The sequence below is a fragment of the Accipiter gentilis genome, chromosome 29 (assembly GCF_929443795.1).
Source record: "Accipiter gentilis chromosome 29, bAccGen1.1, whole genome shotgun sequence".
NCBI classification, from domain to species: domain Eukaryota; kingdom Metazoa; phylum Chordata; class Aves; order Accipitriformes; family Accipitridae; genus Astur; species Astur gentilis.
Window position 1 is genome coordinate 18,454,410 of NC_064908.1, and position 27,878 is coordinate 18,482,287.

General features: G+C 49.9%; 1 protein-coding gene across 8 annotated transcripts in view; it reads left to right on the top strand.

The window, feature by feature from the left end:
• NACC2 (NACC family member 2) overlaps nucleotides 1-27,878 on the top strand; it is a 63,585-nt gene that overhangs the window by 22,482 nt on the left and 13,225 nt on the right. For 2 of the 8 annotated variants that reach the window (XM_049832399.1, XM_049832406.1), the window contains exon 2: nucleotides 19,027-19,953. In XM_049832399.1, the coding sequence (XP_049688356.1) occupies nucleotides 19,089-19,953 (865 nt within the window). In that variant the 5' untranslated portion in view covers nucleotides 19,027-19,088. Of the gene's footprint in view, nucleotides 1-11,915; nucleotides 11,972-16,202; nucleotides 16,267-16,622; nucleotides 16,642-17,453; nucleotides 17,540-18,024; nucleotides 18,124-19,026; nucleotides 19,954-27,878 lie in introns of those variants that run through there. The other 6 variants (XM_049832403.1, XM_049832400.1, XM_049832401.1 and 3 more) reach the window with 6 other exon arrangements.

The window sequence follows — 27,878 nt, forward strand, 5'->3', positions numbered from 1 at the left end:
GTCCCGCCTCTACTGGAAGCTGTCGTCCTGCTGGTTTCGCATGTTCTGCCTCCCTTGGCAGCCTGTTGTGAAAAGTTAATATCTGGTCATTGGTTTTGGCTGCATCTCCAAGGCAACTTCATTCATATGCCAGCTCCCTGTTCATACCAATCCGGACATGCCTAGATGACTAACTCCTGTCTCCTGTTACGCCGTCCTAGAAGAGTTGTTAACTCCTTCGACCCAGGTAGGTGGTGATACAGCAAGGAATGGGCAGACAGAGCAGGTAGATGCCATAAACACCCGGCAAATGCCGACTTGCTCCGTGCCCCCTCCATCCTTTCTGCTTTAGTCTGCTCCCCAGCACCTTGTCCAGTCTGGAGAGCAAAGAGCTCGTCACTATTTAAGATCCTTTTCAGTGCAGAAAGGTCTCAGACTTAAGTTTGTCTCTCCTGAAATTATTATGCTTCATTATCCTTCGGTTTGGGCGGAATGTTGCCTTTGGGATCTAAACTTACTGAAAAATTTCATTTGAAAAAAAGAACTTGCCTGCACACTAGCAATACACTCTAAAATGCAGCTAAAATTTAATTTTGCATTTCATGCAAACCGAGGGGGGATTTTCCTCCAAGGGGCAGGCGATGTGGTGAGACTACCGCGTTCCCGGCTTGTGTTCGGGGTCCGTGAGCCCTGCGAGACAGAGCTGTAACAGGTTAAACGTGGAGACGCCCAACGTTGCTGCAGCGCCTGCTCCCTCGCTGATGTGCCTATTTCTGTATGGGTTTGTCAGATACAGATTTACAGCCCCCAGAGACTCCTTTTGATTCTCACCAAAAGATGTAGGAAGGAGGAAAATGAGCCAAACTCTGGGGGGGGTTTTGCTGTTTGTTTCTCTCACGGCGGTGCTGAGAGGTGCCGTTGCGCTGGATGATGTGTCCTTATAATCCGCACAGCTCGCTGGGATGGGTCCCGCAGCTCCCGGCGATTCCCCGTTGGGGCGACTGGCCGGTCCCCAGGAAAGCATCCAACGCTGGGCAGGAGTGGGGCTGGGATTGGGGCAGAGCAGGTCTAGCTCACACCAGCACCAAGCAAAGTTCGGCTTGAGCTTGACGAGCATTGCTAGGATGCGATGCTGCACTTTTCCCTCGGTTCGTTTGAATGCTGATGTGGTCCGTGTGTCCGACGTGGATGTAGTGATGCTGTTTTTCTCGGGGTCCTGGAGGTGACTTGGCCGGAGCGTAGGCAGGGGTAGGAAAAGCACATTGGGTTTTACTGGTCACGTTCCCGTCCTCCTGGCAACCTAAGTGGGGTATCACCACAGAAATCAAGGGTCAAGATAGCCCTGAGGATCACTAAGATGTACAAACTTGAAACCCTGTTAATTTTTTAGCGCCTAATGCGTTTTGGGAGATCCATTACGCTGAAACATCAGGCAGAGAATTAAAGAGGCTGGGAATATGAACCTGCCGTGACTCATGACCGTGCCTGAGCGGCTGGACAAGGCTGCTCGCCACAGCGGTGGTGGTACGCTGTGGAAGAGTTAATTAGAGGAACATCGGAGAGATTACCCCAAGGACCTGGGGTACAACTCGGTCGGAGCCCGTTACCCCATGTACCACATACGAAACCTGCTGTCTCGCCAACCTCCCTCCTCCAGGTGCTGCTTTCCCTTCCTAGAGAAGAAAAACTGCTGTAGGACTGTTTGAAATGTAGCTGCTATAACTCTTAAATTTTAATAATAGATTACCATTAGTATCAGCCTTATATAATGCACACCTCATTATTGCTTACTCAGAATAATTTCTCAGCCTCCTTATAGAACCTTGGAACTTTATTTGCTGAGTATAAAATATGCAGAAATGCATGAATAGTTTTAAGACTTGGTACCCTAAACTAATACAGTGTGCTTTTTTTTCTGCACCATGATTGAAGTCAAATTAACATATTTACCTTCAGTGCTCCCAGGAGTAGCATTAAAAAATTCAAGAGGTGATTCAGAATAGTCTCCGATTTACTGTGTTTAAAGCTGGATTTCATTTCTCAATAAAACCATGCAAACACTTGACTCCCTTTCAGCTTTGCAGCCTCTTTGCTCCCTGTGCAGGTCCTTGGACTTATCAACAGATGGTAGCAGTATTATTACCGCCGTGTTCCCAAAAGGAAGCTTTTTATTTTATTTTATTGGTTTTTCAGGATGGGGGAGAAAGCAGGGACAGAGAATAAGGGAGGGAATGAGTTACAACAAATAGCACGGAAGCGTAGCTGCTATTTTAATCTGAAATAAGGAAAAATATCCAGCATGATTTTTGTCTTGCTGCCTGCGAGCACTGGTTTGCTGTGTAATGCTGGTTAGATTATCGTGCTCTGCCTCAGTTTGTCTTCTGTGAAAACTGTTTCCTAGGGCAAATCATGAAGCTTAATTTTTGCTATATGTTGACACCTTCCCAGGAAGAAAAGCCATGTAAACGCAGGGGTAGGAAATGGAAACGGTTGCTTTATTGCCCAGTGGTTTCTTTATTCTTACCAATGATTACCCAGGAGCTGTCTGCCTGTGCTGTGATTTATTCCTGCAGCTATAGGATGCAGCTCCCATAGCTCCCAGGATTTCAGACCCCACAACAGTTAAGTTCAAGGGTGCAAATTCCTGCCTCAAAGCTGCAGGCTGCTCCACCATTGCCTCTGCCGTGGGCTTCTCCGGTGAAGTGCCATCTCTCAAGCGTATCAGAGCTGCAGGGAAAGCTTCAACCCTGTCCATCCTCCTGGCCAGGTAATAAATATTCTGGGGAGCGGGTCTGTGTAATAAGCCCTTTGCTCAGCTGGGGCAAGTCGGTACCCTCTGAGCGGGACAACTCTGCCTGAAAATTTTGTTTACCGTGGACTAGAGATACTTGCAGCAGCTTTTTTTCCACACCTGCTCCTAGATTAGGAAGTTATTTCAGCAGATGCTATTTCCTAAGAAAATGGGTTAATGCTTGGTGGTTAGAACAGTGTGGCAAAAAAGCTTATTTGTGTGAGGTTTTGGCTAATTGCCTTGCAAATGTTACAGAGCGTTGCAGCAAATTTCCTGGATTTCGCAATTGCTATGGTTTTGGTCTAACTGGCCAGAAAGATTTTCATAAATACAAAAATAAATGGAAAAATAGAGGCAAATCACTTGCCATGTTGCTCTAAAAAGCTGAAGGACCTTGTGTCTGGGGTGAAAAGTCTCTAGTTGTCTGAGCAAGTGATTGAGACTTGGGGCTGAACAGGTCTCAGAGTTTTATGGTCTTTTAATTGATGAAAGACTGATGCTGCTCTCGGTTAGGCCAGAACAAGCTCCTCTTAGAAATAAGAAGTAATTCCCAGGCTAAGAGTTCCCTGGGAGAACAGGGATGTTTGTCATTCCCAGTTCTTAGGAAATGAATGGGAAAAGTGTTGTTGTGCGGGGAGGGGAAGGCTGCTGGTGTGGAAACCATCCTCTGCTCCGAGGGCAGGGACCTTGAGAGGTGGTGAGTCCCAGCTCGGATGTGGAAGCTCTTTCTCAGCATGGAAAGCCCTTGTGGGCCATATTCCCTTGTTTTTTCCTGGGAGGTGAGTGTCCGGGTGCCTTGGGGGCTGCCTGGGGCTGCTCTCATCCTGGACTGTCAGCAGTGTGCTTCAGGGATGATGCTGCTGAATTGGGGTTACTCTTTGGGGTCACCCCCATTCTCACATGCACATGGTGCCCAGCCCCATTGGGGCTTTTTTCCACGCCTGCTCCCACATTGGCCCGTGATGAAGGACAAAGGCTTGTTCTCTGGCTTCCCAAATTTGGGGGCAAGCGAGGTGGCTGCCGCCAGCACCCAGCCGTGCTGCCGCTGCCTTCTCCCGCTCTGCGTCTCCACCGGCTCCCCGGGAGCAGGGGCACTGCACTGGCGGGATAATAAAAAAAGGAGGGGAGATGTATTTCATGCACTTAGGGAATGCGTCTGTGGAAGGTACTGGTGCGGGTGAAAACGGAGCCTGGGCTGAGAAACGGGGTTGGTTTATGTTCAATAACATTTGCGCAATGAGTCCTGCTGCTCCGTACCGCGACGGTCGCATCGTGCGTCTCACTGACATAATGCCATCTCGGTGGGGAAAGCTGCCTGTCCCCAGTCTTGCCCACCGGCATCCCAGCCGCCAGCGGCAGAACTGTTCCCCACCGCTGCCTCGGCTCGCCGGCACCGATCCCACCTGGGACTGACGGAGGTGGAAGCTGCTCTGAGCCAGGAGGACAAGGAGGAGTTTCAGTCTGGGCACAGTGAAGGCAGCAATTCAGTAAGAAAGGCAAGTTGTGCAGGAAAATGCAAATCGAGTGTTGCTATTTCTAAGAGCATCACTGTAAAAAGACTTTTACCGTGTCAAAAAGTGCGATGGCGATGAACTGCGGCTGGTGGGGCTGGGAGGAAACCTGGGGCTCTCTCCTGGGTACCTCCGCACCGCCTGCCCTCGGGATGCTCCAGGGAAGGGTGGTCACGGTGTGATCCTTCGGCCAGTCCTGCCATCCTGTGCCGTGGAGAAAACCTATTTCTGGGCCAGAGTCCCCGGGGCTGCGTGCTGGCACAGCCGCGGGTGGGGGGCTCGTGGCATCGGCCAGCGCCGCATCCCCACGCTGCTGGTTAAATCGCTAATTAGATTCCATCCGAGCAGCAACATAAACCAGGAATAAATGGACTTGGCTTCATAAACTTAGCACTTAAATATTTTCCCAGGCAGGAAAAAAAAAATTTGCTTTCCATGCAAAACATATAAATCTTGGAAAACTTCCCAACGTTGCGTGTTTAACTGTTCAGATCTGTGTCTTTGTAGAATAGAAGTGGTTAGTCCCCTGCATAATTATTTTTCCTTTTAAAAGGAAGCTGAAATGTTTGCAATGAAGGCGTTTTAAGTGACTGCTGGGGATGAACAAGAGTGAAGGGAGAGTCAAGTTTAATGATGATTGCTTTGCTTTGCTTTATTGCTGTTGGAAATGAAGCACCTTCTCATCCCCTCCCCGCAAGGACTAACCACAAATGTCACTTTTACCCTTGTGTTTTGGGGCTGTTTCTGGTTGTCTTAGGAGTTTTATCGAAACATGTATCTGGTTGCTAGTTTCTTTTTAATCCTACCAAAACACAAGAGCTGTTACTGGAATTTATTTAACGCGATGGAGTCTTTGCACAGTTAAAATTGCAGATGCTGTATAAAACACGGGTGCTCTCCTTCCTTCCCAACGGCCCTGGTGCAGAAGATGCTGCAGTCGGATGCTCCTTTATTTAACCGGTGTGGGCGAGGGGTGAAAGGGAAGGGAGCAGCCTCCTCCAGCCAGGGCAGCGCGTGGAGGAGAAGGGCCGTCGGTGCCGCTCGCCCCTTTTCCATTTGCTGCGGTGGCAGGTGAGGGGTGCCCGTGGGGAACGGGGGGCTGACACCCGACGGCCACCGGGCACCGGCACCACTCGCCCAGGATGGAGATTTGCAGAGCGGTGGGTGAGCTTTCTGCTGAAAGATCCATCGGTTCTTTCCTGCACTGCCCCTCCCTTGTGCTCACCCCACGAGAGATCCCGCTATTACTAAATAAATATAGAGATACGGAGCATAGGTTTGGTTTTGCATAAAATCCCTGTTTTGCATAAAAGCCCCGAGGAGATGCTGTGGAGACCCGTCACGGCGGCTGGCGTGATGCACAGCTTGTGTCAGCATCTTGCTGGCCCTGTCCTGGGGGTGCAGGTGGGCAGCGGGGGGGGGTGGGGTGGGGGGGTGGGCAGCACCCCCAGCCCCACCGTGGCACTGGGGTGCAGTTGGGGATGGGGACTGGAGATGGAGAAACAGGTCTGCGGTGACTGTCCTGCCTGGAACAGGTCAGGTTTTGGCATGAGGACAAGTGAAATGAGTTTGATGGTCTTCTTATTTGATGGACCGTCAAAACAAGATTATCAGGGTTTTCTCGGAGCTGGGATAAGGTGGGGTTGGGGTGCACCAAGCAGGAATTTGCCCAGGACGGCAGCGGCGCGCTGGAGGAGGCTTTTCAGCACGTTGGCCTTTCATGAGCACCATGAACACACGGTTTGAAAGAAGCTAGAAAATAAAAACACACAACAGTCAGTCTCCTATGCAGAGAAAAAAACCCCAATAACCATCCTACAGCTTCTCTCCACGAGCACTTCCTGCATGCTTTGCTGTCATTAATAGTCACCATTCCAGAGCGAGAGATGTTTAATTTATTTGTGTTCTCCTAACACCTTTCTGTTTCATAACAGTAATCACCTCTCCCGGTTTGGCCGGGAGGCAGCGGTTGTCTGCCGCGCTCCCTGTAATCCAGGAGTGAATCAAAGCAACTTTTTACAAAACAAGATTCTCTCGCTGTTGCAAAAGAGCTTTGGGGAAATCTGGTTTTTGTGGTTAAGGATCTTACTCTGATGCACAAGGAAAATTATGTGTAGCTTTTATTTGGCCCAAAGGATTCTTACAACATTATCCGTATTTCCTTTAATTTGTGGGATTTCTAGTAAATGGGCTTAAAAATAGGTCCGGGCAAGATGCCAGGGTACATACGAACAGCAAAAAAGCTTTGCAGGCTGTGAGCAGCTCACTTTCACTTCTCCCTCGGCGCGGGCTGGGGGGACGGAGCAAACGCTCACCTTTGGGGGTTAAATTTAATGACGTCTCTGGAATTCTTTGGAAGTCAATAACTGCAGAAAAGATCCTTTAACTCTTTAATAGAACCAATGGAATATTGTTGTTGAGCTGGACCCAAGTCTGGAAAGGGAGCGGGATGAGCTGTAGTGCCGGGGGAGGACAAGCACGTGGGGGGGGACCCAGGGAGACCCTCACACAAGTCCCTGGACCCGCTCCCTGATGGGATTTGAGGATCCTGAAAACCTGGCATACGAGCAGGAGCAGAACATGGCGATGATACACTTTTTTTTTTTTTTTTTTCCCTTTCAGCTTTCCATTCTCAGAAGTCTCTTTAAGCCTTTTGTAAGATGGGAAAAATCTAATAAGGGAGAGGCTATGGCTCGGAGCTGTGCTCCCAGCCGGGGCGACTGCCGGGTGCCCGGCTCCCTTTGGTGATATTTAGCTGGCTCTTTCTTGAAAATCAGTCTCGGTTCAAGTGACTTAAAAATGCATTTTTCCCTGGGGACAGCCACCCGCAAAAGCCTTTCATTAAGACGTAGTGGGTTTGTGCGGCTGGAGTCCCAGCAGTAAAGGGAAGGTAAGTGGGAAAGGATGCCACGTTCCTCTGCTGGGCAAGGGCGCCTTATGGCTCCCCAAAATGTGTGATTTTTGTCCTACTTCTGCAAAATTTGGTTTGTTTGATTTTAATTAAGACTTTGGGCATAAATCTGTAAAATTTTATTATATTTTGAGTACTGTGGATGCTGCACCTCTCTGTTGCGGGTAACTTCTTGGGAGATGGATGAAGAAGAGGGACGGGGAGATGGATAAAGAGGAGGAATGGGGAGATGGATGAAGAAGAGGAAGGGTTTGAGCTTCCTGGAAGCAGCAGCAGTGTGTTGAACCGGTGCGGTGGGCAGGGAGCGGTGTCTCGGTGCAGGGAAGGGCAGGAGGTGGCAGAAGGACCAGGGTTGAGTTGGGGTTGCAGTGGGTCCTGTGGGTCACGGCCAGGAGGAACCCACCTTGCGGGGAGCAGCGTGTGGGTGCAAGCCCACGCCGTGCCCCTGCCAGCGCTCTTGAACTAAAAACGTGCATTTTCATATGTCGGTGGTGATGGACTTCCATAAAATCAAGAGGACTCCGCTGCCTGATGCAGAAACAAGCTTGTTAAAGGGAAATTATTTATGCCATTGGCAGCAATGTACTAATAACACTTTTCGTACGAGGGTATCGAGTTGCTTTACAGATATTCTGCTTCACGGTCTTCTGATGCCTCTGTGAAGTGGGGGGAAATGTGGTTAATTCAGTTGTACAGGTGAGGACACCGGGCCTCATCTCTGCTCCCCCCGTGCCCCGAGGGCAGCCCAGCTCCTCGTCCTGTGCCACACCAGCACCGCACTTTTCCTTAGAAGTCGATAATTTGAGAGTCATTGTGGAAACCAACCCTCCAGGGTCGCGGTGGCTGGGGTCTGAAGTCCCAGGAGCCATTCATGACAGCACCCAGATCCCCAGTACCCTTTCTGGAGGAGGCAGGTGAATTTGCTGTAGCTCGTATAATAAGGGATAATGTCCGGGATGTATCTGGAGGGCACCCGGCTCCGTAAGGCCAAGCCTTGCCGTCAATGGCATCACCGGCTGTTGAACGGGATCTTGAGCCTTTTCCGTGGGACTGATGCCGGTGGGTGCCACAGCAGGCGTGGGATCACCCCGGGGCAGCTCCCTCTTCCATGTTTCAGGAAAAAACAGAACGGAGAAAAACCACCCCGTGCTACCTCGGCATGGTTTTGGTACGTTGTGAGCAGAAATCATCTGTTTCTCCCTAGACTGGGAGCTGCTGAAGGCGAGCACCCCAAGACACCTCTTTTCTCATTAAACCTCTGGGTTTAGGAGCTTCCAAGCCCCAGGGCCGCTTTCCCTCCCGCGCCGGCCGGCGATGCCAAAGCACCGACCTCCGGCCAGCCCAACACCGTAGCCGAAGTTCACATTCGAGCTGATTCTTCAAATTTACCTCCTTTGCTGGAGATCAGCTTTCCTGGCTGCCCCGGAGGAAAAGGCTCCTGTTGTTTCTTCAAAGACCAAGGTTAAATGAGCAGCTGCAGCACAGCTCGGTGGTAAATGCAGGTTTTTGGGGGTTTTTTTAGGGGTCGGGGAGATGAGCTGGTGCCAGCGCTTGGCCGGAGGGGTTGCAGCCAGGGCTGCTGCTGGGGTCCGTCACCAGGGCTGGGGCTTGGACGTGTGAGCTCCCCTCTTAAAACGGTGTCATCCCCGCTACAGGCGGCTGTAATCCCCTTTGATTTTTCTTGTTAAAAATAATTGGGTTTGGGCGTGTGGGGGGTTTTTTGGGGGAGGTTGGGGTTTTTTTAAGATTTTAACTGAGAGACAGCAAATTTAGTATTTTCTGTGTCTTGGATGTGTTGTGATTTACATTTGATTTTAGGCATAATTAGAAATGCAAGTAGAGCGCTTTGTGTTTTACCTCTGCTTCAACTATTTATGGCATGGTATGCAAATGAAGCAAGCTATGAATATTAAAGATTAGAGTATGTTACAAAGTATCACTGTCTTTAATGAGTTCGGTAATGGGCACAGGCTTTGCACACACTTTAATATGGAGGTATTTTATGTTGTGTGCCGTCTCCGTGGCTCTGCAGCTATCGATGCCGTGTTTGGTTACATCCCAGGAGAGCAGGGCCGTGATTTAAACCCTATTGAGCCCCGGATCGGCTGCAATAGGTAGGTGTGATTTCCAAGCGTGCCCATGACAAAGGCGGCTGCGGCTGGCGAAGGGTGTTGATGGATTATTTCACAGAGACTGTTTCAGTTCTCGTCTAGGTCAATCCGTTTCATCTGCTGCAGCGTTGTAGATGGATCTGAGAATATGAAAGCGCTCGTCGACCTTTCAAGGTGCTTTGCAGCACTGGGAGGGAATCTTAAACACGCTCCTGCCAAAATGGAGCTGCTGCCTCTAACATCACATAGACCCCAAGAAATTAATTTTGCCGTTCCTCGCCAATTAGACTTACTGACATAGAATTATTTGGGGGTTTATTGACACATCCGAAGGCATTTGAAGGAACGTCTTATCTACTGGATAGCAGAGGGTTGGGAAGCGGGGCTCCTCGCGTTAACCCTTTCTTGACGTAGGAGCCTGGGAAGCCCGGTTAGCACGGTTTTATTTCTAAACCAGTAAACAGTTTTCTCTCTAAACTAGCATCATAGTTATAAAAGAGGAAGGTGACGGTGTTTTGGGGTGCTGCAGTGCACACAGAGATTTCATCCACGGGTAACCTGAAGAACAAACTTCTGCTTGAGCAGCGGGGTCCCTGCGGGATGCAGCGGACGCTGCGGGGTGATGCCGGGGGGCTGCGGGAGGTGGGGGAACAACCAGCCAGATACAGAAAGCAATGGATTTTGTGCCGATTGGGGCTTGGGGAGGGTGGGCGGCGGGGAGGGAGAATGAAGCATGCCCCAGGGAGCGTGCTTTTCAGATTTGAGGTATTTAAATTACAAATTTTGATGAGGAAGATTGTCAGCAGTATTCAAAACAGTGCTTAAATTCTTTTGAAACACTGTCGAGCTGTGCTGTGGCAGTTGAAAAGTTTGGCACACAAGAACTTGGCCCAGAAGTTGCTGCTTGGGTTTTTTTCCTTTAAAACTCAATTCATCTGTATTCAAGTATCCCACATGCTTAAGAAAAAAAACCCACCAGGCTCATACTGGTTTGAGACAGACCCTTCCGTGCAAGGGGAGCTGCAGAAGTGATTGAACTCTAATATCAGGGGGTTTCCTTGTTGGTTAATGAGCATTAATAATTATTCATACTTGCGTATTTAAACAAACAAACAAAAAAGAATTTTATAGTGCCTGTGTCCACTCATACAAACAACCAGCAAACTAAACTGGGATTTAGAATATGCTTGTGATCCACTGGATTATTAATCCATACGCATCAGCTATACCTATTTTTTTTTTTTTTGATGGGTTGATCGGTGTTCGTTTTCAGGGGATCAGCTCGGTGTTTGCAGCACGCGTCTGCAGCATGTTGTGAACGTTGGGGAGACTTTCTTACCTCCAACCTCTGACCGTCCTCTGCTCCGTGAGGCTTGGATCTCCGTAAAAGCCCCACGTTGTAAGCAATGTATGTGCTTGAGCTAGAGCTGGGCATCAGCAGGGCTCTCCTGGGGACGTTGGCTGTTCAGCTGTGGCACAGAAGCACAAAACTTGTAAGATGTTAGTGTTGGCTCTGAAGACGTACTTGACCATATATAATACATATATAAAAAAAATAATATTATATACATAAAATATTGACCATATATAATCTATATTATCGTAGATATATAATATAATATCCTGGGCTGCAGTGTTGTCTGGGGGTGTTTAGGGCACGTTACAGAAATAGTCACATTCTGAAGCTTGGGGCAAAATTTGTGAAGGTTTTGTTGCAAGAGCAGAGAAGTCAGGAATGAAAAGTTGGTGTTGTCTCCTGTGCCTTCATGCCTCAATGCTGCGATCCTGAGAGTGGGAGCTGAGTCTGCAGGGGGTTTTCCCCCCGGGAAGGGGGGAGAGAGAATTGTTTGCTGAAGCGCAAGCAATGAATGCAATGTATGAAAAATGCAGGTCTTCTGCTTCCCCCCCCTCAGCCTGGGGGAAGTGGGCATCAGGCTGCGGTGACCACCTCTTGTCACAACTTCTAGGTTTCTCGGGGTTTTTGCTCAATGACCAGAAACCTCAGTTTTGAAAAACATGCTATGCAGTCTAGTATTTGCTTCTGTCATCCTGGAAGTACAGAGTTAAATTTCTGCAGTCTATAACTTTCCTTTTCTGCAGGCTTATATTTCCATTAAGGATCAAGCTCAGATGCAATTGTAGCTTCGCTTTATAGAGTATTAAAAGTTTAATGTATAAATGTCTTCCTTCGCCAGAACTTTTTGGCAGTATTGTTTTCCAGGGCTGAAATTTCTACAAAAACATGGAGATCCCGAGAGCTGCAAGGGCTCAGCTGCCCTTCAAGGGTTAATTATATTATGCCTACTTTTTTTTTCTGAAAGCAGGGAGAATAAGCTGTAGCCAAAAGTAAAAGTCATTAATTTTAAGACAGAGATGTAAGCAAAGTTTCCTTCCCCTCTGCAGGTTGGTCAGGGTAGGCTATGCAGTAATTGAAAAGTAAAGGCAATTGAATTACAGGCTCCTGTCCAAACGGAGCGCGATTTCTTTTTTTTTTTTTTTTTTTTTTTTTTTTTTACAACCTCCATTGCATCAGAACTAGGCAGTATTCCTGATGTTCTCATGTGTGTTAATGCTGACTCACAGACTAACTTGCACAAGAAAAAAAACACACAGGCAGCTCCACCATACTAGGTAATGAGCTCTAGCAAGAAGCAGCGTCTGATGTTTTGTAAGCTTTTTTAATTGACCTTTTAAGATATTTACTTTATTTTAAGGCTTTCTGCTCCGTAGTGGCACGATGGTAGAACTGAGTCATGCATGTTATATATTGCTAGCTCTGCTGTTGTGTACTAGGAGTGAGGAGAATACAATTCAGCATGGCACTTGTCTTTTTGATGTGTTACGGATGTGAATTAATGTTTGCGATGGGATGCAGGCAATGCACGCTTTGCAGAAGGCATGGTGATGGGGTGCTGTATGCTTTCTGGTGGATGTAACTTAGTCGGGGTTTTGAGTTTTTATTAGATTGCAAAAAATTTACATTCTGCAGAATAATTGTATTTTTTTTTTATCCATGTCTCTCCCTTCCCCTTTCCCTCACAGCAATCTGCAAAAAAAAAAAATTAAAATGTTGCATTTTCTATTTTTGCTTCTCCTTGCTTTGAGAGCTCTTAAAATCAGTGATAGATTATGGAAAAAAAAAATTAAAAAATAATGGCAATAACACGCTTCGCCTTGGCTGAATGACGGCACTTTTTGGAGGCAGCAGCCTGCCGGGTGGGTGACCTCGAGCGGTGATGTTGCGCCCAGGCTGCTGGTGACTCACCTTGCAGCAGGACGGAGCCCGGGGAGCTGCTGCCGGTGCCGGGGTCCCCGGGGAGAGCACCCCAGGGCTGTGCCGGGGTCCCCGGGGAGAGCACCCAGCACCCCATCCCCGGGCTGCCCTGGCTTCATCCCGGGGGCTTCACGCCCCGGCGGGGCTGCCTCATCAGCATTAATTTAATTCACTTTCCCATCTTTTCCCCCATTCCCTGGCCGAGCCTTCAGGTCTTTACTTTCCGGGTGAACTTTTAGGATTATAAAGCAAACGTAGCTCCGTGCTGCATGTCTGCTGCGTGTGCGTTGCTTATGTGTTACTTAGTAATATTTGCAAATTCCGTTTCTGCTGTCTTAATAAGGCAGAAATAATCTTCTTTCACCCATTGCCACTGGCTGCTACACTAAAAATAGGGTACGTTAGCACTGCTCGCTGCTTGCCACTTGCAGCATTTCAAAAATAAGTACTTTGGAGCTGCAGAAACAAATGCTGCAGGAGAGAAGAGGAGTCTCGCTATGACTGTCATTTGATTACCAAACTTAACCTTGTTTTCTTTCCCCTGCCAAAGACGGGCATTAAACTGTGCAGGCATCCACGGCGTTTCACATTTGTGCCCCAGCCCCTCTCCTTCTCCCTCCCTGGGTTTTCTTGCCCCGAACCCCGACGCGGGCAGAGGGGAGGGTTGGTTTTGGGGTGGGGGGGTGCAAAGACTTTTCTTTTTTGCTTCTGTCGCTGTGGTGCATGGCGTGGGGTGGGGGGGAGGTATGCCCAGCGTGGACCTGAAGTGCATTTTATTTGACTTTATTTAACTCTTTATTTTATTTAAGGCGTTAGAGCAGCTCCGTGCTGAGGGAATGGTCCTTCGCCACCGAGTTTTGCAGTTAGCTGTTGCGTATTTTCCTTCGGGCTTATGTAAAAAGTGCATTTCCTTTTCATTAAAAGAGGGAGGGGGGGACCCCAAAACCCTGTAGCAAGAGCTGGGTGGGTGGCACCCCTCTGTCAGGGGGGTGGAATTGGGGACAGCCCTTGGGGAGCCCCCCGCCCGGCTGGATGACATCCCCCTGCCAGCCTCAAATCCAAGGGTGGGATTTTCCCCCTCTCTCCTCATTTACAGAAGAAAGGGAAGTTTCCTTTGACCCTTTGGGGCCTTCAAGGGCAGGACTTTTCAGCTCTTTTCTTTTGAGGGGCTTTGGCTGGGTGGGGGTGCAAGCCCTCCACCGCTTTGTCTCCCACCCCCAGCGGGTCCTGCTGCCTTTGTCCCTGTCCCAGCTGCCAGCGCACCTTCCTGCGGACCTTAGGACTTTGGGGATTTTGGGGTTGGGGTTTTTTTGTCGGGGGGGGGGTGGGGTGGGTGGGTGAAGTCTTTGAGTCCTTTTGTATATTGGCTAAGGAAAAAGACAATTTAAATACATTATCTAATTATTTCTGATTACTCCTGGGGGAGCTCTGATGCCAGCATCTTATTCTAGGTCGATGCTTTTTTCCTTTGTTGTTGTCGTCTCGCCCCGACCTTTCAGGCCTCAGAGCAGGAAAATACTTTAGAAAAGAGCAAACCTGCTTTTTTCTCCCCAAAGCACATGAACACAAACTGAGGATTCTCAAACTCTCATGGAAGTCGTATCAAATAACAGCTGCATTTTTTATGAACATCTTGTGACAAAGGCTATGACTTTACAAAAATCATGCAGACATGTACAAATTGTCCTGCTATATCCAAGAGCTGGAAAAAGAGGCTGCCATTAGAAAACAAAATGATGTATTGCTTGAATGGTCACGTATCTTAAATAATCGGGGGGGTGAGGGGTGGTTGGCTGGTTTTAATCCCCTTTTGTCCAAGTTTTCCCATTTGGTAAGAGATGTCCATCTGATGATCTGTCACCTGTAGGACGAGGCAGCCCAAAGGGGACTGGATTTTTTGGGGATGGTGATGTTGCTGGGGGCTACTCCTGCACCCTGGGGCACAGCTCAGCTTGGGAGGCGAGATTGCAAAATACAGTTTACATCTGTAATTGCTAAGGTCATTTTTCCTGCAGCACAGCTCTTCCCGTGTCAAATGGACCGAAGCCATTTCAAACCATGCAAAAGTAGTTTGGTGCTCTATTTAAAAAAAAAAAAAAAAAAAGCATATTTAGTAGAGGAGATTTTTAAGTTAGATGTTATCAGATGTTATTGCATTCACTCTAGTCACAATAATATTTTGTTGCTGTTGTTTTGAGGGGATGTGAGGTCTGGGAGTGAGCAGGTTCTCCTTGGCTTTCAAGACTGCCTTCTTTTATTTCTTGGATTTTGGGGGGGCTTGGGCTTGTTGATGGTTTTGGGTTGTTTGGTTTTTTTCTATGTTCTGATCATGAAAAGGCAGGGGCAAAGCGGGGAGGAAGAAACACAAATCCAGCAGTCCTGGCCTATGGTTGTTGAAGTCATTTGGGCTTTTGCAGCTCGCTGGTACAGCTTCGCCTGTGTTCCTCGATGCCGTTTCTAGACCAAACACAGTTACTGTTTTCACCATTTCCCTGTGAGGGTGTTTTGGGGCCTTTTTTCTCTGGGAAAGCTGGAGGTCTACCCTGTCACCGAGTGCCACCAGCAAGCTCGCCCGCTCGCTTGGCACCTTTGTGACCAGAAATCTCCTGGAATGGCAGGAAAGGCCAGCGGGAGCTGGAGTGATGCAGTTTTGGGGATGGGATCCCTTCGGGGTGGTGAGGCCAGGCTGCAGTTCTGCGGGAGGCATCCCCCAGGAGGGGTCACTTGTGTGGAGCATCTTGGTTCAAACTCTGATGTCTCACGGGAGGTTTTACATGAAATCTGCCAATAATTTGCCAGGCTGGGGCACTCTGGTGCTTCTCACCGGCTTAAACGTATCCTGAACTGGCACGATTTTGGTGTTTTCAGAGAGAGGCATGGGTTCCTCCTGGCATGCCTGGCTTGTTTATAGAGCAGATTCTAAGCAATATTAATAATTGATATCTATTTGAAGTTGGTTTGTTCTGTGCTACCGAGCTCTCCTTGGCTGGTCCCACTCATCCTGCCCTCCTGGGTTTCTCCGAGGCAGGGGCTTGGGAGCGGGTCCAAGGAGGTCCCATCCAGTGCCTCCCTGGTCTCTCCTCCAGCTCTAAGGGAGCTCTTGCTGGCAGAAAAGAGGAGGAGATCCTTCTCCACCCGTGGTCTGCCATCCGCACGGACAAGGCTTCATTCAGGTCCCCGAGTGGAGAAGTTATGTTTCTGTAAAGCACATGTAATTTCAGTAATTTTCACAGATCCAGAGTGGATCTGCGTTTGCCAGGGCAGACGCCTTTCCTTCTCCAGCAGAGGTTGGTGATGCCGTGGTTGGAAGAGGTCTTGGGCTCTTGGGCTTGGCCGTTGCGGTGTCATCTCTGACCTCCTCGCCGGATGTCACCTTGGTCCCCTCTCGGTGCTTTAGCCTCCTCATCAACACCAGGCAGAGCTCTCGTTGACCTGACGCCGAGTTTTGGCCGAAGCGTTGAGCGCTCCCGACGCGGGGAGGTCCTGGAGGTCCTCGCCTGGGAGCGTCACGGCTCTGCCAAGCGCTGGGAGGCTGCGGGTCCCGTGGGATGCCGAGCAGACGTGTTAGTGCCGTTTGCTGGAAGAGCAGGGGAAGGCAGCCAGCCCTGGGCGTGCAGGAGTGGCAGCAGTTTGCTGCTGTGGAGTTGAACTTAATGCACCAAACATCGATGTGGACGGTGGAAGTGGAGGTATGAGCACGATCGGCGGGGGGGGTTGTGCTGGAGCATCACCGGCCCGGTCTGCGCTTCCCTACGGTTATCCTCCTCTAAGGATGGCTTCACCTCTAATCTCCTAAATTTTAACTGTGTGTGACCATCCGAGCGGAGCAATTGAAACAAATCTGAGAGCAGTAGCAGAAATAAAAACGCTCTGGGCAAGAGAGAAGTAAGCAAAGTGAGGCCCCACCCTCTTTCCCAGAAAAAAGCACCAAACATGCTCAATAAATGCGAAGGTAATTTAAAATCTGAATCCAGGAGACAATGTGACTAGGATTTCATTACTTAAGCAAATGGATTTGCTTTTAGTGGATTCAGCCACAGACTGAAAGAAGCTTTCCCCAAGGGGTAAACATTTTTCCTGCATTTGAAAGGCTTTCTTGGGGGTGGGGGGGACGGGACCTGGGGGGGGGGGGGGGGGCACGAATCAGGACTGTGGCCGCCCAAGGAGCACCTTTATTTTGGGCAGATTTGGGCATTCCTGAGGCTGTCCTTTTGGGTGGGCGGTTTTGGGGAGCCCCTGGGGTGGGATGCTGGGGGGGGGGGGTTTGTGCTGGGGCTGGGGGGGTGCTGGGACTGGGGGGATGCTGGGGGATGCTGGGGGATGCTGGCCGCGCCTTCCTCCGGCCGCAGGAGTTAACCAGCAGCAGTGCCAGCTCTGCAGACTGTTTGGAATAGTTTAAATGCTTTGACACTCTGGATGTACTAGATGGCAGGGGAGGCAGTTTACAGCGTAATTCATATGCAAAACTGCACTATAAATTTAAAACCTGTCTCAGTTGCCGTGGCACCACTAAGCATTTCATCAGCATACAGTACAGTATTTCTGCCATCTTTGTTTGCATTGCAGTGACTCATCAAAAGTCTGTCTTGTACCAACACTGAGAGCATTCCTCTGGCACTGATATTTCTCTGTTTTTAAAGCTTCGGTTTGAAACTGGCATTTACTTCAGGTCCCTAATCAAAGGGCTCTATTCATTGCAGAGAGCAGCCTGAATGTTAATCTGCATCCGGCCTATTCATTTAGATGCTGTGCGCTGCCGGGGAGATTTGACTTGGTAAAAGCTTGAGCTACAGCAGATACAAACCCAGGGTTTGATACTATATTTTTTTTTTTAATTTTTTTTTTTTTTCCCCTCCCCTGAGCGATCGTCGTCGCTGCGTATAGCGTGGCGGCCTGGGCGATACGGAGGGACGCAGAGCCCCTCCGGCCAGCGGCCACGCTGGGCACCGGCTGCTGCTGAAGGTACGTTCGCTCCCAGCCAGGCGAGGGGACCGGGAACTTCCTCGCTCGGAAGAATTTTTTTTAACCATGCAGATACAATTAAATTGGCTCCGAGTGTGTTCCCTTTTCTTCCTGTTACCCCGTGGCCTTGCAGATAGGACTTTTTTTTTTTTTTTTTTTTTGCCAGCAATGGGAACAGAGCAGCTCTTTGTGGGTTATTATTTTCTTTTCGGAGATATATTTTTTTCCTCTTTCTCAGATAAACTTCTTCTTTTTTTTTTTTTTTTTTTTTTTTTTTTTATTTTAATATTGTTCCTACGAGCTTTCAGCACTAGTTAACCATAGTTTTTCTTCAGGAGTATTGAAGGCAAACAGGATTTTAAATCTCCTGGACTCTTGCGTGGAGCTTGGGGAGGGGGGACGGGGGGGTTTGGGCTCCGGCTCGTGTCGGTGAATCCGCAGTGATTTCCTTTGCTGGAGTTCCAGTGCACGGGCTGCACTAACGCTACCTGCTCCGCCGTTGCACGGGGTTTGCGTATGAGCTCCCTTCGAACGCGAGGCTTGCTTTGGTCGGTGAGAGGAGGAATTATCCCCGTGGCCAAAAGGTACAGCTGGCCTTAAAGAGCGGCTGCGATGGGATGCAAAGCCGGAGCTGTCGTCGCCTCGAGCCCGTTTTCGTGTGAGGTTGCTCGGAGGGTCCCCGATGCCCCTCGGCTGGGGCCGGTTCCCCCGGCCGGTGGGCGATGGGCTGGGGGGGGCCAGGGGCTCCGGCCGCAGGAGGGGCTGGGTTGGGGCTCCCCCCTGCCCCACTTTGGATTTCGGGGAGAAAAATAAGAAGACAACTTGGTAGGCGGCTCGCTGCGGCACGTTGGTTTGTTTTATTGGGGCTCAAATATCTGGCTTAATTTGGAGATAAGCCTCGTTTTGTTGGAGGATAAATCTGTTGAGAAAGGGTTTAACTGTTGAAATGCTCCCTCTTTCTGGTGCAAATGGGAAGATTGCTTTTCAAAGTGCTTTTTCCTGGGAGCTGTCGCTCCGGCAGAATCCTGTATTTATTTCAGGCAGAATGGCACATTGTTTTATAAATATCTTTTCTGTAGTTTCAACATAGCTGGTGGTTGTTGTGTTCCTTATATAATGCTACCCGAGATCTGTCTGACTATCTTACATTTGCTTTACTGTTCACTCCTCTCCCATTACCGTTCAGATTTTCCTGCATAAAGTAAAACCCCTGGGGGAATAAATCAGTGGTGCTTATTTAAACAGACCACAACTTGAAGAAAATACTTGTGTTTTCCAAATATCCTTTGCCATCCACCAATAGCGTTTCCAATGTTGTTTGAAAACATCGATAAGTAATTTTTGTAAGCGATTGCTTTTCCGCATCGGCTCTCAGAGCTTAGCTTTGAGCCTTTGATGTTGGGTGAGGTGGGTTCCTCTGCTTCTGCCTGCTTTGGTGAACTGTCTAAAAACGCTGTGCCTCTCTTCCTGCCTTCTCCGTTTTTCAGATGTGCCCTACTTTGGATATTCCTGCATTGAATGTCTGAGGAGCTCCAGCCGATCCTGAGCCATGTCGCAGATGTTGCACATAGAGATTCCCAACTTTGGGAACACCGTTCTGGGCTGTCTGAACGAGCAGCGGCTGCTGGGGCTGTACTGCGATGTCTCCATCGTGGTGAAGGGCCAAGCCTTCAAGGCGCACCGGGCGGTCCTGGCCGCCAGCAGCCTCTACTTCCGAGACTTGTTCAGTGGGAACAGCAAAAATGCCTTTGAGCTGCCAGGTACCGTCCCCCCCGCTTGCTTCCAGCAGATCCTCTCCTTCTGCTACACCGGGAAGCTGACCATGGCGGCGAGCGAGCAGCTGGTGGTGATGTACACAGCGGGCTTCCTGCAGATCCAGCACATCGTGGAGAAAGGGACGGACTTGATGTTCAAGGTCAGCTCTCCCCACTGTGACTCTCAGACCACCATGATCGAAGACCCCAGCTCGGAGCCGCAGAGCCCCTGCAACCAGCTGCAGTCGGCCTCGGCGCCCTACGTCATGTCCCCTTCCATGCCCATCCCGCTCCTCACGCGCGTCAAACACGAGAACCTCGAGCTGCAGGCAGCTGCCCTGCCCGGCCTGCCCGGCAAGCGGCCCCTCGAGCCCGGCGCCCGAGAGGGGACCGGCGGTGGTGGCCCCAACGCCGGTCCCCTGAAGCTCTCCCGCGTCTCCTACTACGGGATGCCCAACCTGGCCACCCTCATCCCCAACGTCCAGCAGGTCCAGTACTCGCAGGGGGAGCGGACGAGCCCCGGCGCCAGCAGCATTCCCACCACCGACAGCCCCACCTCCTACCACAACGAGGAGGACGAGGAGGACGACGAGGCGTACGACACCATGGTGGAGGAGCAGTACGGCCAGATGTACATCAAGTCCTCGGGAGGCTACTCTGGTAATGGACCGTCTCTCTCCTTGGGTTTTCTGCTCTCCTTCAGTGGTTGCTTGGTCCTTCTCCAGCCGGCACGGGTAGCTTTGGGCTTGTCTATCAGGCTTTTGTCTTCAGGGGCTTCGTTTGTTTATTTACGTAGTGCGGTGCACGTGGTGGGCTCAGTGCTGGTGTCCGGGTATGGCATGGGCAGGTCTCCCGCCATGCCATCGCTCACGGGCCGTGTCCCCAGTTGAGAAGCTCTTTAGATGAGAGAGGCTACGTCATCCGCCACGGTTGGTAGCCCTTCGCTTTTTGGCTGAGGCTGCTGACAAGCAGCCTGGTGGTTATGCGAGGCGTGCGGTGGTGACACCATCCCGTGGCGATGGCTGAGCTCACCTGCCACCGGTCATCCAAGAGGGATGGTCATCTGTGGGAAGGGAAGTGTCAGCCCTTGCCAGCCCAGTGGGGTTAGGTGGTCGGGCTGGGAGTTAGTCTTCAGCAAGGTGCACGTTCCCTCCGTCCTGGCCTTTTAGAGTAAAATTTTTTAAAAGCTGATGAACGTACGACATTTGGAGGAAGGGAGAAAAACATCAAATAAATCATTTTCATAGATGTTAATTAGGCACATCTGCAAAAAGAAGAAAAGAAGGACTTTTATGACCACTGCCTGAAGTGACCCCCCGTTCCTTTGCCAGCCTTGCCCAGCACATCGCTGTCAAAAACGGAAAAGCAATTTGGGGGCCTCTTGATAATATTTTATTTCTCTATTAGCTGAGTCCCTGGGCATGCCTTAGAGGAGGTGGCTCCACTTTGGTGGTGCTCAGCCGAGAGCTCCACGGCTTAGCCCCAGGGCAGGCGCAGGGGCACAAAACCCCTTCCCTCTCCCTTCCCACACAGGAGAGGCTTTCCTGGGGTGTGCGCCCCTGGCACCGGGCAGGGCTCGGACCCTGCTGAGGAGCAGGGACAAGTGGGGGGTACGGAGCTGGGGGCTCAGGACCGGAGGGGGAGATGCCCGGCTGGGTTGCTGGCGTGCCCTCATCCCGTGCGGAGGCTCAGCCTCGGCACAGCGGCCTCCCCGTCGGAGCTGCAGGTGTTTGTGGTGGCAGCTTTGATCCGCGGGTGCTCCCTGGGGAGGGACATCCTCCCGCCAGCTTTGGCCGCACGGAGCATCCTCTCGCCTGGAGCCACTTTCCCCAATACAGTTCTGTGCTGAAATTGCTGGACTAATTTTGCAAATATTTAAGTCTCGTTTGTTGAAGAGCTGGCATGCTTTCCTCAAAGCTGTTTGATTTTATTCTTAGGCAAGGGAGAAGATTTGACAAATATGACCATTTCTGTTACCTAAAGCCAGGCTTTCCCTAGTAGTGAGAATGGGCTCATCCCCACATGCTGTCCCATCCCTTCCCATCCCAAAGAGCCAGAGCCCAGTGTCCCCTTGGCATGTCCCCCTGCCAGGTAGCAAGCAGATAAGCAATATTTTCCAAGCGTTTTTACCAAGCCATGTGCAAAAGGGAGAAAGCATACTGGTAGCGATGTTACTATTTTAATAGTAGAAATATTTGCTGAGAAAAGCGGACAAGCCAGTTGTAGAAAATGAGCCTCAAAAGCCTGTCTGCTCTCTCTGCCGTGCTTCAAGTCCCAGCAGTTGGTACCAGGTGGGTCAGGAGGAGTGGGGACAGGGGATGGGGACAAGGTTGGGGTCTCCTCCATGGCCGCCCATCCCCAGCTGCTGTTAGAGTCAGACCGAACAGAAATCAGGCTGTTTTCCCGCACACTGGTTTTGGTTTTATTTTGCTTTGCGCTTCCCCGCTGTGGAGCAGGCGGTGAGTAATGTGGGTTTGCCTTGAGCGCCGGAGCTCGCCACATTATTCCTCAGAGCAATGGGATTATACCCTTGGACACGGTGTTTTCCTTCCCTGTCACGGGGCTGGTTCATGCGGTAAAAGAACAAAATAAATTCAGAAGGTGAGGGCAGGACCAGCCCCGGGATGGTGCAGGCAGCAGCTATTAGGCTGTATCTAATTCTTGCGGTGCGGGAGTCATCCCAGTTGGAAAAGTGAAAATAAGAGCAGCTTTTTTGGGCATCGCTGGAGATGCTGCAGCCGTCCAGCCCTCACAGTGGAACCGGGCATCCCGCGGCAAAGTTTTCCTTCTTGGTTTCTGTAGGGGGAAGACTTGAACCGTGTCGTGATGCTGAGGCAGGGGCCATGCGGGGAGGAGGCAGGTTGGGAGCGTGGTGCTGCCCAGCCTCACTGTAATGCTCTAATATACCACTTTCCTGCTAAAATACCTCTTCCACACCAGCACACTTTAAGTGAGTTTCCTGTTTTAAATAAGCCAGCTATAGTATCAGGCTTTCTGGAAAAGAGGGCACACAAAAAAGAGATTAAAAAAATAAAACCTAAGCTATTCCATTATGGTTTGGACTTGTACAGCTAACTGTGTTTTAATTACTCGGGATAAACTGTACCCTCAAAAGGTGCAGAATAATAAAACCATAAGATGGAAGAGAGAAGCCAGCTAATCCTGCTTCTGGCATGTAGATCCTGACAGCCTTACAAAGGCCTGGGGGAGGGGGGAGCCCTTTAAAATAGTGATTGCCAAGGTTTCCAAGAGCCCCGTTTGTAAAAACAAAAACAAAGCCAAAGAAGAGCACAGCAGATGAAGCCCTGAATTTCAGAGAGGTTGGGGATTTTTTTTTTTTTTTCCTCCTTTTTCTCCATTTTTCCATTCCCCAGCTGAAGCGTTGACTGAGCTAATGCCGGTGAGTGTGTGGTGGGATGCTGGTGGCTGATGCTCTTCGCTTGCCTTGAGCATCACCCACCTTGACCATCACCACCCTCTGCTCCCAAGGCTGGGGCAGCGTGGGGCAGGGGAAGGTGCCCAGCACGAAGCCTCTTCTTGCCCCAAGGCTGGGGGCGGGGGGGGGGGCGGTATTTACTTTTTGTTCACCCCTTTTTATAGTCAGAACCACAGCAAATCTCCAAAACTGGAATCAGAGAGACAAGGAGCACATCATCGCCTTGGCCAAGGGGTTGATGGTGGTAGAGTTAGCGAGGAGGACGTCCCGTTAAGCCATGTGCCTCCTGCACTGGTGGCACTGGTGGCACTGGTGTGATGGACCAGGACAAAATGTTGGACCTGTGAAAGGAGCAGCAGGTAAATGAAAGGATAAGCCCAGTCTTAAACACGGGCCGATGGGAGGGTTAGGTTTAGGTGTCAGTAGACGGGGTGGCACCTTGCAGAGGGATGTAGGAAAAGGTGCCTCGGCTTCCACCTGCCTCTGGCCACGTTCGGTGGCCGTGGTGTCACCGCCACCGTGCCCGTGCCCGCCTGCTGCTGTGGCAGGCTGGGAGCATCGCGGTAAAATGGCTCCTTATTCTGTAACTAGGTCTGGTGGTGGAGAACATGTGGGCCTTGAGGACATGAGTGAGACTTAATGAGGTTTCTAGCATCTGATCTGAGGAATGCACAACTCCAGAAAATATTAAACAAAAGCAAAGTATTTTTATCCTTGTTAATTACAGCGTCGTGGGCCTGATCTGAAGTGGGTTTCAGCAGGACTTGCAGATGCTCGGCGTTTTTCTGCACTGAACCGCGTTCTTGTCAGTCAGCTTGCTGCTTAGCAGATGCAGTTAATTTAATTTTGACAGGCGCAAGCGAAGTTGCGCGAGGGTCCGTCCTCCTCCCCTGCTCCTGCTGCGCCGGTTTGCCGGGGAGAGGAAAAATCTTTATGCAGCAAATGGCTGGAATGTAAAGGCTGGACTTGAAAGTTATGAAATCCCGAACTGACAAGAGCACACTTCATTAAAAATTCATCTAAAATAGCCATTATAGAATAGTTGTGGTAATTAGCTGAGAGAATAGTTTTCTCTCCTGGCCTCTGATTCCTGACAGTAAGGAAAGAGGGCAAGAAACAACCCAGAATCCATAATGAGTGGCTCCGGCACAGCCAGTGCAGCATCCCAAACCGAGCCTGGGAGCAACACCCTGCGACGATGTAAATCACGGCTCGCGACGCCGGATAATTGCGGCCGTAATAAAGTAACTGGTTCTAACTACGGGAACGGTGATCTGATCCGGCGAGGACCAGTGCCGTGCGATGGCTGGTCTGACGCTGTGCTGCGCAACAGGGGGATGCTCGCGAGCAAAGAGCTAGCGGGGGTTTTTTTTTAGGAAATGAAGTGGTGAAGAACGCCTTGTTTATTCACCAGAGCGCTTTTCCTTTGGCTTTTTGTTGAGGGTTGCAAACAGCCCTGCTGCTGGAAGTGCTGCTGTGTGCCGACGGGAGCCGGCCAGCGCCGGCATCGTCCGTCCTGGCACGGGGACCGGTGCCGCTGAGGAGCCGGAGGAAGGCAGAGCCCCACGCCGGGGGCGCGCAGCCTCTGCCCTTTTTTGGCATTAAACTTCCAGTCCCAGTTTCCTCACCGTAAAACACAGATGTTTAATTTTAGGCTGGCAGATGTTTCACTCCTGGCTGAGATCTGAAGTGAAGGCAAGATAGGGGTATTTATAAACCAGTAATATTTTTCCTATACTAATTCCAGATTACATCCCTGTATAAATAGGTCACAAATCAAATCGCTACATTCCAGTATGTTGTTATAAATGTACTATTTGTAAAACATAAACTATCCCGGTTGGGACTATATCATGTATCTGTCCCACAGTGTGTGCGTGTGTCCTCTGTGGTACAGGTTTACATACGCAGGCAGATGCTGGCGATGCCGGGGCTGCGGCAGGGATGCTATTTTTGGGGTAGAACTACTGCCAGTGGAAAATAGGCTAATGGGATAAAAATGTTTGTAAAATATTGCTATTTGAAAAGAAACTTCTCGCCATCTAGAGAACAGGGGAGAATTATCCATGTGTTTGCATACGTGGTGACTGGTGGTGGAGCAGGTGGAGATGATTTTGTAACCGTTGCGGTGGACCGGGGCTCGTGACTTACAGTTTCATGTTGGGCCTCTGGAAACGTTAACTTTCGGGTGAAGGTCCATCGCTCTGCTCTTTCTGTATCTCAAAACCCCACTCCTAAAACAGAAATAGTTGTTTCTTACCCACGGGAGCGTGTTGAAGTTTACGTGCAGTAAATGGTCAAGAGGAGAACCCAGACTGGTGGGAATTGGGGGCTCATGAATAATTTTCAAGCCCTGGTGTTTGGATTGTCAGGAACTAAGGAAATAAGTGAATACTGGCACAGTAGGTGTGTGGCCAGCAATTCCCAGCCCTGCCAGACCCCAGGCGCTCACCGGAGCAGCTTGTTGCCCATCACCAATGAGGGTCAATGGGAGCTGTGTGGGCTCAGGATCTCTGGTCCCAGGCACCTCAGGTGGGGCGTGCAACCGTCCTGGCATCACCAAAACCATCATGGGCTCAGCGAGAAGGTGGTGTAACAGACCTCTGACCCGGACGGTACGTTTTAGGGATGAGGACAACGTGCGCTCCCAGCGTCACGCGAAGCCTGGAGCCCCGGTAATTCCCGTGACTCCGGCTTTCCTCCGAGCATGGACCGGTGAGTCGGTTTGAGGCTGCTTCTTCAGCCAGAAAACCTGGGATATTTCCCATTCTGGAGCACTTGTTGCTAGCTGCAGCATCCGTAGAAGTTTGAGATGAAGGCAAATATCTGAATAAATAAAATATACCAGTGTTTGGCTGGCAGGTCTCATTGCTTCCTCTGTAATGATTTCCTGCCCCTCTCCGCTAGCTGGTAGGCTCCTTTCTTAGTCAAGAACAAAACTGTATTAAACAATACTTCACATTGTTTGCCCTTTCATTCAAAGGGAAGGAGCCGCTGCCCTCTGAAGATACAAATTAATTAGAAGCGAATACTATCCTGTTCTTCAGAGCATAAAGGCCAAACAGACTGGCTTTCTTTGAAAACATGGGACCAAAGTGTCTCTTGTATCCTGCTTCTTTACATAACTGATTGCTATCTGCTGAATTGAGGTGGCACTGAAAGGCTTAAATCTTTGGTCGTTTTTGTTTAGTATCGTTGAATTTGTGCTAATGCTTTAATGGAAACAAAGTCAAAAAAATGATTCATGCCCATGTTTAATAGATTTATAGACAGCGAGCCAGCAGGACAGATGTAACTGAAATAGAATAGTGGATTGAGTTACACTTGGTCTTTTTAGCCCGATTTTTAGTTTGTTTTATGAAGTATTTGATTTCACAGGAAGAAATGTAAACTTCTCGATGGCTCCGTGTGTAGGAAGCGAAATGTCTTCAAAAGCAAAGAATTTCTTCAAGGCAGGACTGTCACCAACCAGCGCGGCAGCGTTGTCTTCCTGAAAAGCTGCTTTTCTTTCAGGAAACAGGTTTGATACCAAATCCTTCAAAACCTCTCCAGGAAGGTAGCGTGGGCACAGTGCTGGTGCTGATCTTTCTCTTTGCCTGCCTCATTATTGCTACCTTAGGATCTCTTTGACCCAAAACTTGTTTTTTATTGAATGTTTGCCTATGCAAAGTGGCAGAGCAGGTAGGTTTGTCCTTGTCCGCTGTAGCTGTTTGCCACTTGGATGTTGTAGGTGTTCAATTTCTTCAGTGGCAGCATTCTTGATGAAGAAGCGGGCAGGAGGAGGGCACGGCTGATGGCCGTTCCGGGCTGACTTCTCTTCTGTTCCCATTACAGCAGCTTGGGTCACAAGCCGCGAGGACCTTCTTCTGCCTCTGCTGCTCTGAACTCTGTCTCATTTGGGGTATTGATTGCGAAACTACTTTCCCTGGAGACCTGCAGCCTTTATATCACTTAAAAAATAACTGGAAGCCTCTAAGAAACTTTATGAGAATCTGTATCAGTCTGCCCAGCTTCCCTTCAGCAGCTTAACATCTGCTGGATTTTAGGTGGGGTTGAATGTCGTGGGCGCTCTTGACCTGAGTCATTAGTTAAAAGTAAAAATGAAATATCAAAAATGCCGTTTTACACGGCCTGCGCGGAGCGTTGTGCTTGTGAGGGGTTGCGACGGTTTTCCTGCTCCTTCCGAGCAGCCGAAGCGGTGGCTCCGTGGAGAGCCCAGCGCTGTGGAGCGCTCGCCCTGACGAGCTGCCTGCAATTAGCAGGAGCTCCGTGCACGGGCACAGCCTCGTCCTCACCTGTCCTGTCTCCTGACAGCTCCGGCACGTGCATTTAGCACAAAAACCTGTTGCCAAATTCCCCTAATAGCATCATTCACCTATCTTTTGTTGCTGCTATTGAGGACCTTGGCTGTCCCAGTCTGGTTTCTGGGATTCATCAGCAGAACGATAGCTCGTATGTGGTATATATATAATTTCACCTTTTAGTTCAGCCTGTGTGTAACCTGCAGAGGACTCTGAGTGGGAGCGGACTGTGGTGTCCATTCCTGCTGCTTCCTTTCCCCTTGAGATTTGCATTTATTTCGCAGTGGCCCTTGTGCTGCCTTGGTGACTGTGCCTTGCCAGAGCCAAAAAGCCAGTGAAGGACAGCAGAGCGGCCCTCCCTGGGTGTTGGTTCTCCCTCTGCTTTTGATGTGTTTAAGCAGGAAAATACTAGTATTTAATTGGATATACTGTGCTTATCGCTTTTTGAAAGCACCAGAAATATAGCAGGTCTTTGAGATGCTTCCTCTGTGTGAGCAGATGACTCCCATCTCCAAGAAGAGGGTGCCTGGATGTTTGGGAGTGCTATTAGACAGGGAAATACTGCAGTTGGTGAAAATTCTGTATGTCGGTGGGACTGCACATCAGCACTACAAAGTCCTGCCACTTTGCATAGATAATCGGGCTGCGATGGCAAGAGAAGTTAGTTTAAAAACATCGCGTGAATTGTTCTGCCCCTCTTTGGTCCTTAATAACTGAAGGATACGCCACTCTGCTGCCGTGCGGCTCCACGAGCAAGGGGCATCTTCCTGGTATTCCGACTTATTAGGGAAAGAGGGAGCGATGAGGGTGGGGATGCTTCCAGCCCCGTGCCTGCGATAGGATGCCAC